Source organism: Idiotropiscis lumnitzeri, chromosome 10 (genome assembly GCF_059441095.1).
Source record: "Idiotropiscis lumnitzeri isolate Australia: NSW breed Sydney's pygmy pipehorse chromosome 10, RoL_Ilum_1.0, whole genome shotgun sequence".
NCBI lineage: Eukaryota > Metazoa > Chordata > Actinopteri > Syngnathiformes > Syngnathidae > Idiotropiscis > Idiotropiscis lumnitzeri.
The window spans coordinates 5,558,652-5,570,271 of record NC_142400.1 but is presented as its reverse complement, the minus strand read 5'-3'; the positions used below and the strand labels follow the sequence as shown (position 1 = coordinate 5,570,271).

Here is an 11,620-nt window from a genome sequence, read left to right as displayed (position 1 = left end):
ACACTTACAATGAAGAAATGATTTAAAGCAGAATAGTTCACTGGTTTACGATACTTTGTTCTATAGTATTTAACATCACACTTAACAGAAAAACAACAAAAAATGTCAAAAAACATTTTTTTCTTTTACTTTTTGTGGTGGGGTGGTGTTACTGTATTTTATTATTTTTCTAACTGGAGGGAAAAAGATATTTTTTTGTCAATTTCAAAACAGCTAAATATCAGTCAGGCCCTACAAATGATGTTAATTGTTCTGGTAGTATCAGAACCACAAGTGTATATAAAGTTTCGTACCTGACACTCCTTCCGCCTCCCTGTTGTGTCGAAAGCAGTTGTTGCTGCCCGCCAACTACTTTCACAGATCTTCCAAAACGTGGCTTTTGTGTGAAATTTCCGTGAATGTCCACAATTCCTTGTGAGTAATTATCTACTCGCGTTTTGACGTGTCAGCAGTTGCAGCTTTGATGCAGTACATTCTTTAGGATCTCTTCCTAAAAGAGTCTTTTAATTTTGTAACGGTCAAACGGTCTCGCGGCCGCTACATCATCCGCCTGCTCCGCCTTCTGCCATCGTCCGGCAGCGGCGGATGCGGCGGGGCGGACAGCTTGTGCGTGTCAAAGTCCAGTTTGTGCTGCAGGATCCCGGAGAGGATGAACTCGGCCGTGACGACCGGGAGCGACGCCGAGACGGCCGCGCGGCACAACGGCCAGTCCTCCATGCAGGAGATCACCACCGTTTGAGGCTGACGAGGGAACGGGACAAAAGCACACGCGTTGTCTGTTTTCGTCACGTTAGCATTCAGAAAGTCCAAAAATCGGAATCGCTATTAAAATTTCATTTCACTGCCCAGATTTTGTGAGTTGGCACCTTGTGTGTGGAGGGCATCTTCGGGAGAAACGTAGCTCCGCTGCAGGAAATGATTTCTCTCATCTGGACGGGCTCGGGCTTCACCGACTTGGTGATGTGGATCTTGTAGCCCTGGAACAGAACACAAAGCAGAATCGTGTTTTGTGTATCGTATTTTGAGATGTCTGCACATTGTTCTCAGTGGTGCTCGTGTTTTATTTAGGTTTTTTTTTTTCAGGTGGGCGGAATGTCAAACAATGTTTTCGATGACTCGGCACAGTAACATAGACCAGAAGTAACTTGGTATACATCTTTTGTTAGCATGCTAGCTGTAAATAGAAAAGGCTCATGTCAAGGAAGACGCTTGCTAATTTAGTTGAGTCCTGAAGCTGAAATCAGGCTATTCACACACCAAAAAAATGTTCTATGTGGAAAAGGCTCACCTTTCAAAAATATTGCTGACATGTAGCGCCCCCCCCCCAAAAAAAAACAAACAAAAAAAAACAATGCGCTCACAATGCTACATTTAGCCGGAAAGTAATGAAACTATAAATTTATAAACATTTTGACGCAACTTCATGTTCCTTTCATTAGATTCCAACCCCCCAAAAATAAATAAATAAATAGATTAAAATAAACTAAAATAAATAAAAATAAAATAAAATAAAATAAAAGCATTTTCACAGGAACCCCTAAATCAGTTTTTTTTCCACTAATCACGCTGCATCACTTTCTCGGCACAAAATCCTATTAAACCACAGCATACATTTTGAAATAATTTCACAGCAAAATCCAAAATGTCAGTTTTCTACTAATATGCTTCATTATTTTTCACACAAAGTGCTACTAAATTCTTGTGAGACCGGACCTACACGTCATACAAGTCATTCATATTGATGACGATTGACCCCAAAGCAAATGTTATTGAGTGGAAGCAGTAGATAATCATTTGGTACAAAAACGACGTGACTTCTGGAGAGCAGCCGCCGCCTGTTCTGCACCGACGTTAACCGGACCGCCACAATGGATGGAAGAAGATCAGAAATGGTCTCGGTAATAAAAGGAATGAACGAGTTGGAGCACCTGTAAGAGCGGCTGGCTGCTGGCGAGCCTCAGAGACTCCTGCAGGCGGAAACTGAACTTCTTCTCCTGCTCTGGATCGCTCATGATGAAGCCGTCGGGAGGCAACAAGCTCCCGGCTTTGTCACACTGTTATAAAAAAAAAAAAAAAAAAAATAAAAAAAAAAGTCTCAAAACTTTCAGACACATTTGAACCTGATCATTTTCAGCGAGCATTTAGCGCCTGACCTTGTCCAGCCAGTGTATGTTGACGATGGGAATCCCTTTGGCCACGGCGCACATGAACTTGACGGTCCTGCGGACCTTGTCGGTCACGAGGCAGTTCATGTCTGCGGTGCCTTTGGCTAGGAAGCCTCCTAAACGGGCGAGCACTCTCTCCCCGGGTTCGTCCACCACGCCGGTGAACAGCACCTGAGCAGGAGAACCCAAGGTTACTGCAACCAACATGTTCTGATATGTTCCATGATCCCCGCCGTAGGTGATTTTCTGCATTTTTTTTAACTATGAGGGCAGGATTTAGGTTGCTATTAAGCCGCGCCGAACGCCCGTCACACGGCTACCACCCATTTTTCTCGCATGAATTTTGGAACGCAACTGTGTACCGTATTTTCGTTCCAAGTTTCCGAATGATCACGGCTCACATTTCCCAACGCACCCATGATAAGAAAACAGAGATTTTTTTTTTCTGACTAGAGCCACAAGCTCAAATGTTCAAAGTTGTGTTTTTTTGTAAAACAAATTTCCTCCCCAAAAAAGAGGAGGCGAACACATCCACATGCCACACAAACCTTATAAGAGCGGCTGGCATCCCGTACGCGGCGACTCGCGGAAGAGTTGCGAGAAGTCACCAGCGTGGATTTCACGGGAGCCTCTCGCGGTTTCCTCCTGCTGCTGCTTGGCGTCTGAGGCTACAAAATAAAAATGAAGGACCAATACGTGAAATGATCATCGGGAAGCCATCAATTTACCACTTAATTGATTAGACAATCAACGGTATCGTTAGTGGTGAGTGAGGGCACTCTGGTGTGTTCGTAACGGGAAGGAATGTGTCATGTTTTCAGTGATGACGACCGAAGCGCATTAGCTGAATCAGAAGCGAGACAAGCAGCGGCGGCGTTTCATTTGTGGCCCGCAACTCGAGCTACGCCCGCGCAGTCGAAACGCAACCAATAGCAGAACGCTATGATACATTCCGACAGTTCAAATCTGAATTCATCATCGAAACCCCACCCGTGCCCAAGTTGGGCCTAAATGCAAGTGGACTGCAACGAAGAAACTTTACAACAAAAATCAATCGATCCAAACAATGAATACGCGGAAAACTTTCATCAAAAATAAATTCTACTAAAAAGCATGACTGGAGTTACCTGAGCACCTTCCCCAGAACCACCGACACGTGTCGCATTTCCATCCTCGCTGGCTTTGTCGGAAGGAGATTCTTTGGGATTCCTGCCCGCCTGAGCACACGACGCTTTGGCTCTTCTCTTGGCTTGGACCGGAGCTGGATTCTCATCTGGCACTTCTGCCTTCAACACTCTCTTCCTTCCTTGCACCTTGTCGTTGGCCTCCACGTCATTGCTTCCTGAGGGCGACAACGGCGCCCCGAAGGCTTCACTTTTGACTGTGCTCTGAACTCTCCCCCTGACGGTTCTTTTGGGGAGGGGAGATTCACCAGTGGAGTGGTTCCCCTCATTTGAGGGTTCTTTCACATTGACTCGCCGCCTCCCCCTAGTGGCAGGAGTCTGTTTTGATGTTGGCGTCTCCTTATCATTCTCATCAGAAAGCGCAGCGGGGGACACGTCTGGCTTCTTGCCCTTCTGGCTCCGCGGCGTAGGCTTAGCAGCGGGACTCTGACCGAACACAGGCGGGATCAAGCTGGGCCCGGGTTCCGTTTTGCGCCCGCTTCCTCGTTGTCTGCCTCCTCGACCTCTCTGAGAGCCGAGGCTACTGCAAGACAGCTCCGAAGCGAGGGAGTTCGAGGAGCTGGATCTGGAAACTGTTCCGAGGGGAGAAGTGGCGCGACTGTCCGGTTCTGGCGGTAGTCCGGCGATGGACCCATTGGACGTCTTCGTCGCTCGGCCTCGACTCCCTTGGATGCTTGAAGTGGACACCTCGGAGCTGACGGAGTTGGCAGAGTTGGAGCGGAATCGGGTCCTCTTGGCTGGGACATCATCTGGACTTGGAGCTGCTCGGGGAGGAGCAGCGATCGTCCTTCTGGTTGCTCGCCGACCTCTCGGTATTGCCTCGGGTTTTTCTTCTTTCTTTTGATGAAGCGCTTCTTCTGCTTTATCCCGTTTCTGTTCTTCTGTTTCCAGTTCCTCACGTCTTTGATTCTCCGCCGCTGCCGACCGTTCGGACTCCTTATCCGTCGGCGCATTTCGACCTCGTCGTCTCTCTTGCTTCCTGTCTTGGACCTCAAGGAGGTCGGTCTGCTGCCTCGAGGCCTCTTCGTCAAGTTCACTCGCAGCAGGCCTGGGCTTTCCCGTTTTGGGTCTCGTTTGTCTTTTTTCCCTTGGCTCCTCCTTTTCTCTAAACTGTGAATGTGTTCCTCTCGAGTGTTCAAGAGTGATACTCGTTCCGACTTCAGGTTGACGACGTCGATCGCATGGGCCTGATTCGTTCGTGCTCGTCGACTGACATTCAACCGCGGAGGTTGAAGAATTTTGATTCTCACGTGTCCCCTCCTCGCCTTGAGAACATACGAGCGACTGAGACTTGTCTTCAATTTGCAGCGGTTTGGCTTCCCGTCTCCTCGAGGCGGGGATCAAGATCTCGCTGTCAGCCTCTTCATCTTCACGCACAAGCTGAGCTCCATCTGAAGAAACGTCGCAATTGACAAACTCTTCTTGACCGGTACCCGATTCATCTTTCTCATCGTTCGGCAAGCTGTCAAGATTCGGCTGAGTCTTTTCTTCTTCTGGTTGTGTTGCACTTCCTGATGAGGAGACGTTACTGCTCCCTCGGCCTTCGGCTCCGTTCTTTCCTGGATTTGGATCACTCCAACTGTCTGATGGGATTTCAAGAGTACTGCTGAGGGACTGCGTCTCCTCGATTTGCAGCGGCCTTGATTTTCTTTTATTACGCAAGAGTGGAATTGAGTCGTCCTCTTCATCGTCGCTTGCAACCACAGGCTGGGTTGCAGCAGCGTCAGAACTTGCATCGGGCTGCGTCTCTTTATTAGGCGCCAAGACTTCATTTGAGTCTTCGGCCTCAGTTTTGTCGTTTTTGCTTGCAGCCATGTGCTGGGTCGAGGCTAGACTCATCAACGGATGATTAGCGGCGACACCGTAAGAAATTAGATTAGGTTGCCTCTCTTTATCGAGTCGTGTTTCCCTTTCAGGTACGCCTGGAATCAGGTCTTCGTCATCACTTTCGTCATTTGGAGCTGTAGGCTGGGTTGCAAAATCCAAACGGTGGGAACTCGTACTGGGTTGTTTCTCTTTATTAGACGGCACTTTAGTTTCATGTGAGACTTCAATTGAGCTTTTGCCGTCAGTTTGCTCATTTTTAGTCAAAACTGTGGGCTGTGTTGAAACTATACTCAAAGGCTGATGATTGGCAGGGAAACCATAAGAACTCACATTGGGTTGCATTTCTCTGTCAAGTTGAATTTTTTCTTCATCCAAAACTGGAACTAAGTCGTCGTCATCACTTTCTTCGACGTCACTCGTAGCCATCGGCTGAGTTGCGGCTAAACTCAAAAGTGGACGATCAGCAGCAGAACGAGACAAACTCATGACGGGTTTCATTTCTTTATCAAGCCGTGCTTTTCCTTCCGCCAAAACTGGAATGGTGTCCTCGTCGTTGCTTTCGTCGGTTTCACTCGTAGCCATCGGCTGGGTCGCGACTAAACTCAAAGGCGGACGATCAGCCGCAAAAGGATGAGAACTCAGAATAGGTTGCATTTCTGCTTTTCCCTCGGCCAAAACTGGAATGGCTTCCTCGTCGTTGCTTTCGTCGGTTTCACTCGTAGCCATCGGCTGGGTTGCGGCTATACTCATCGGCTGACGATAAGAACTCGTAATGGGTTGCGTGACATCATCAAGCTGGACTTTTCTTTCCGGTAAGACTGGAATCGGGTCTTCTTCATTAGAGTCTTCCGTTTGACTTGCAGCATTTGTTTCCTCAGCTTCTCCTGCATACCTGAGCGGGGATTCGGTAATAATCGGAGCTACAAACTCCGTTTGCGCCTCTTCGCTCAAATTACTTTTTTTAGCCATCGGGTTTAGTTTCAAAGGGTCGACGGGCCTCTTTGTAGTCGGGGGCTCCTCTTCCTGGAAGGTAGTCATGAGTTGGGTTTCAGCCAAAGCAAGGGAACAAGACCTGGCCAAGTCAAAATGTTGGGTCTGGGCATCCTCCTTTGGCTCGTCTTCAGAGTCACTGAAAGGCTCTGAAATATAGGCTTGTGTTTCTTGTAAAGCAACATTTACCTTCCGACTCCCTTCCAGCATCACCGGACTACCGGCAGGCGCCTCGTCGGCCCCGTAGGCCTGGGTGGCCTCAACGTTTAAGTCTTGGGTATCAGAGACAAAGGCCTGGGTGCTTTCCATGGCCAGAGCTCGAGCCGCACTCCGGAGGTGGCTGCTGTCAGACAAGCCCAGCTGGAAAGACGCTCCTCCGCTCGGCACTTCGTCCGGGTCCTCGCCGGATGAGTCACAGCCTGAGGGTTGTCTGGCGTCATTCTTGCAACTTCGGATCTGCCTTTGAGGCTGAAGGATGAAGGACTGCGTCTCATCCACAACAAAGTCCTCCTCCTCCTCCTCCTCCTCGTTCAGGCTGTCCAAGCATGAAGAGATGGCTGCAGATCTTACAGCGCTGTTGAAACCACCTAGGTAACGGAAAGGAAAGGATTTTTTTTCTTTTAAGCAGTTTCTTGGAAACATGCACAAAGTGACCAAATAAAGCTATTTTACACCAAGGCTCGGTTCGGATCAAATTAGAACCACAATGACATAGCACCGAAAATTACGGTGCAAATTTTGAAGGTCTACGAAGGAAAAAATAGCCCTAAAATAATGAGTTACTCAACACTAACTTACGTTCAATCGGATCCAGAGAGGGCGTCAGGAAGGCTTGAGTCTCCATTTCTTCCACTTCTCCTTCTGAAAACATCCAAGTGTAAAGAAAACCACGATTCTTAACTCAAAGCAAAGCAATCATCCCCCTCACATTTTTTGGGCTTGAGACTCATCAGAAATGGGACATAAACCTACTGAAATACATCACAATCCATTTTCCGTTACACTTCTCCTAATTTAAGATCAAGGGTGAGCTGGAGTCTTTCCAAGCTGACTTTGGCCGATCAACGTGAACTTGTCACAGACCAATCGTAGGAACTACGTCAGAAAACCTCAATGAACCAAACAAATGTTTCAAGAACTTGGGAAGAAATGAGAGTACATACATTTTATTTTTTTTTTTTAGATTCTATTTAAAAAAAAATTTTTTTTTAAATCTCAAATAAATGTTTCGATCGTGTGGAAGGGGTCGAACTATTTTTATAAATTGCAATTTTTTACTGGCGTCCACTCTCGTTATAAACCGTGGTCTACTCTACAAAGGTTGTATTTGGTGGTAAAAAAAAAAGTTTTTCAAAGTACGACAAACAACAATCGCAACAATGAACACATTTTTGAGACAGCACATGTGCAGGTGTACCTCATCTTGCTGTGTTCCACTGCACGTACCTGCCAGTTGCACAGGGGTAGAGCAATTTTGCACCTGTGGAGACTTTAAACCGGATTGTTTTATCCCCGGAAGGGTCATTGCATTTTTTTCTTCTTCCGCATCCGTATCACTATCCCGGTCAGCAGGGGGCGCACCGGACTCATCCACGTCAGTGTCGGACTCCGACTGAGCAGCTGCTGAGTTGATACCAGGAGTCGCTGAGGAGGGTGCGGTGGCGACAGGTGACGAGCGAGGACCATCTCGCACCGCATTGCTGTTATTCGATCCCGCGGCTGAATCGCTGACATTCGTTTGAGCGCTAAGCGCGAACGCCTGCTCGTCATCTGACTCCAAAATGTCACCAATCAATGGTCGCCTGGAAGGCGGCGTACCCACGCCGCTGTCGTCGGCCTGCTCGTCCACATCTGTGTCGCTGTCTAGCTGGAAGTCATCCGGCGGCAACGGAGGAGCCGCGTCAGCTTTTTTAGCATCGGGTGACGTGTCAGGGCGACGGTCACATCCCTCGGGCCGCGCGGGAGCTGCAAATGCGTCGCCTTCGTCCACATCTGTATCGCTGTCCATGTGAAAGCACAGAGCGTCCGACCTCTGCAAATCGCCCTCGTCCTCCTCCATGTCGGTGTCGCTGTCCAAGTTAAATTTAGGGATGGCATGTGGGGAAACGGTGCTTGTGGACAGTTGCGGCAACTCCTCTTCTATAAACCCGGCCTGGTTTTTCAGCTGTTCTAGCACACGTTGTTCCCTTCCCGCCGTCTGGCCGTTTTCCAAAGCGCCGGCCTCCTCCTCCTCCTCGTCACTGTCGTCCACAAACGCGAGCGTGTCCTTTTTCTCCTGTCCGCCGACATGGACGTCTGCTTCTTTTCTGAAAGTGACGTGCCCGTGAGGCGTCTCTCTGGTAGATGATGACGGCGTGATGGGTGTTCCATCTTCGCAGTAGGGACTATGGAAAGGACAGAGATTATTGCTCAGATGTATAAATAGATTTAATTTTCTGTGCAAAAGCGTTGGGCTGCCACTGTTTTTTTTTTTTGCTATCCAGCCACTTCCTGTAACGCTTGCCCTCATGAGAATTGCAAGTGAGTTGGTACAAGGGTTATACTAGTTTTGGAATATTTATTATTGTTTGTTTTTTATTTTTGTTTTAAGTTTTGCTTGTTAAATGTAGTTTGTTTTCATTTATTTTTAGAGTGAGTTTGTTAGTTTTATTTAGTTTTAGATTTTTGAAAATGCATAGTTTTAGTTGAGTTTTTATTCGTTTTAGTGTTACTTTGTATGATTTAATTATTTCTTGTGAGCAAGATTAAAAAAAATAAACACCACGGTAAAGAAAATTCAACAAAAAATATTTTAAAAACAGCCACCTACAAATCAGATATAGATACTGTAAAACAGTCCACAGCCCACAAATTACAATAAGTGCAGTGCGTAATACTGCTTCTTAAATTAGATGCATCACAACCTTAAAGGGGATGTCAACCCAAAATTTTTCTTTACAAGAATATGTTCTATGTTGGCCAACTAGTCAAACATGGCAGTCGGATTAATATTGTGTTTTGCAGAATATGAGTTAAGCAGCAAAATCCATTTTCAGCCATCTCAGGAGGCGGCAATTTTGTCACTTCTGTCGACAGAAAATGACATCACAATTGCACGAGGTTCAGCTAGCAACCAATCATGGCTCAGATTCAGAAAACAGGGCAGCCGTGATTAGCCGTTACCAACATCTAAACGAGGATGGATTCACTTGTTGGCCACTCCAAACACGCCTACGAGCGACATCATCGTTGATGGATCAGTTTCATCTATATTATATAAAAAAAAAATTTTTTTTTTAAAAAGTCAAGTAAAATACCTTTCAGGGACTATTTTGTTTGTGGGACTCAAGAAGGTCGAGCAGGTGGGACCGGAATCTGACCCTGTAAGCATCCAAGGAAATTATGAAGAAATAGACACCACAACGCGGAGGGCGAGAGGAAGTAAAATGATGAGAAGATGAGCTATGACCCCAACGCCTACTTGCAAATCAATCAGTTTTCTGTACAGTTACAAATTATACACGTACCTCTAAGCTTGTATCTGCTCTCTTTGTTTCTTGGCCTTTCTCCGTCAGAGTCCGACTCCGATTCTGGGACCAGAATCCCCTGCGGCTGGACTGGAGTGGTCTCAAAAGACAGACAGCTGTTCAATGCAGGCTTCTTCTCTGCTTTGCCCGGAGGTGAAATCTGTGACACCTGGCTGGCACTCTCCTTAAGGCCATCTCTCTTCTCGACGGAATCCCCCGGTAAACTGACGCCAACACCCGACGTCCGGCTGCCGACGTCTTTGCAGGCGTCGTTAATGCTGAGGTACTGACACGGCATGTCCGCCACGAACAGACGGTTCCCCTCGCTGAGTGGGTAGGATATGTTGGGGATCAACTTGACGCGGCCAATGCGGGTGCCGTTCATGCTGCCCAAGTCTCGAACCACGGCCTCTACTTCCATGCCCCTTCGGGATCCTCGTTTCTGATGGACGGAGATGCGGATTGCGGCGTGTTGTTTGGACACGGAGGGCGCCAGCATGGGCAGCGAGCAGGTGCCAACGTCACGACCAAGCACGTTATCGCCCATAAAAAGGGGAAATTCTGTGGGCGGGAAGTACATTGTCAGACAATTTATGCATTTTTTTCCCCCTTAAGTATCGGAGGCTGGTATTGACAGCCTCCCCTATTTGACAATTTGGCCAATATTGGCAAGGGCCTTTTATTTATTTATTTTTTTAAATATGATGACCAATAAGAGATTAAATAAAAACTGTCAGGGAACTATTTATAAGGGTTCAGTAAACTTTATAAGAGGTGTGATTGTGTGGTTTTAAGGGTCTTGGTGTCATAAGTGCCCTCGACCTCCAGCACGTCTGATGTTTCCAAGCGTGCCTCTTACCTCTTTCAGGAACGTGATCATTCTTCAAGATACACAGTTTGGCTAAAGGTTGCCGCCCCTTGTTTGGCTTTTCTTCATTTCCCTCCTCGTCTGACTCAAAGAGGGACTCGTTGACGACCTGAGTGGCGTCCATTCCTCGACAGGAAGCAGGACGTCTGCCGAACATAATCACAGATTTCACATCCGATTTATCGTAGCCTTCTTCTAAGCATCACATATTGTAATGCTACAAAGCTAACATTAGCGTGAACGTTAGCATAGCAGTAATGACACGTTTACACTGACATGCTTCGGCTAATTGCAATTTATGTGCATAGTTGTGTTCTGATAAATCGTTCGCTTTGATTGCATTCGCAAACCAACTGATAAGGTGAGTTTAGAACTCAAACGTCAATGCATACAAACAGCACAATAATAATGCAAGTTCAATGTAATGACAATACAAATAGATCGTTGATCACTTTGGCAGTAGATGATGCATATTTTCGCATATAAAATCATAAATATGCACGTAGACCGTGTATATAGTGTAATTTCGTCCTGGTGTAAGTAACTAGTGTAAACTTGCCTCACGCAGCCCCCCGCTCTACTCAATGAAAGATAAACTTAAAGCGTTTTTCCGGGTGGCCTTGGGTCACGCCTAACTAGAATATGTCAGACCTCACGCGATTGGTTAGCATGACGGTCAATCCACAATACTCCACATCCATTGGTCATTTGCCCGTACGTCTGAATTGGCAGGTCTCTGATTGGATCAAAATCAGTAATCGGACAACAAAGTTTCGCGCCACGTGTCTTTTAAAGGGAACGTACACGTTTTAAAAAAAAAAAAACTTTCAGTTTCATTTAATTTCAAAATAAGGAATGTGTATTAAGATGTTATTTTTTGCCTTAAAAGTACGTTTTTTGGAGTTGGATAATAAAAAAAAGCCTATTATAATATGTGAATGCAAATGAAAAGCCTTATTCGAGTCTAGCCTGAAATTGAAATGGTGCATTTGATGTTCAAACGAGGGTTAAGATTTTTTGCTTGCAGTTTATTTTGCCTAATGCCCGCGATAGCTGTGGTCACTTGGCTTGCTTGTCATG

The 11,620-nt window shown here is 46.5% G+C and overlaps 1 protein-coding gene across 2 annotated transcripts; it reads right to left on the bottom strand.

Moving 5' to 3' along the window:
- Positions 1–156: 156 nt before the first annotated feature.
- On the bottom strand, positions 157–11,148 carry mdc1 (mediator of DNA damage checkpoint 1). 2 transcript variants are annotated; one of them, XM_088306033.1, is made up of 12 exons: positions 11,100–11,148; positions 10,532–10,686; positions 9,673–10,233; positions 9,463–9,526; positions 7,613–8,550; positions 6,965–7,027; positions 3,293–6,753; positions 2,714–2,833; positions 2,154–2,336; positions 1,929–2,054; positions 867–977; positions 157–741 (listed from the first exon to the last, which is right to left on the bottom strand). In XM_088306033.1, the coding sequence occupies exons 2-12, from the start codon at positions 10,662–10,664 to the stop codon at positions 538–540; spliced, it is 5,964 nt and encodes a 1,987-aa protein (XP_088162159.1). In that variant the 5' UTR covers positions 10,665–10,686; positions 11,100–11,148; the 3' UTR covers positions 157–537. The 2 variants fall into 2 exon arrangements, with proteins under 2 accessions (XP_088162159.1, XP_088162158.1); XM_088306032.1 differs by lacking the exon at positions 11,100–11,148 and adding an exon at positions 10,993–11,075.
- Between the last annotated feature and the right edge of the window lie 472 nt (positions 11,149–11,620).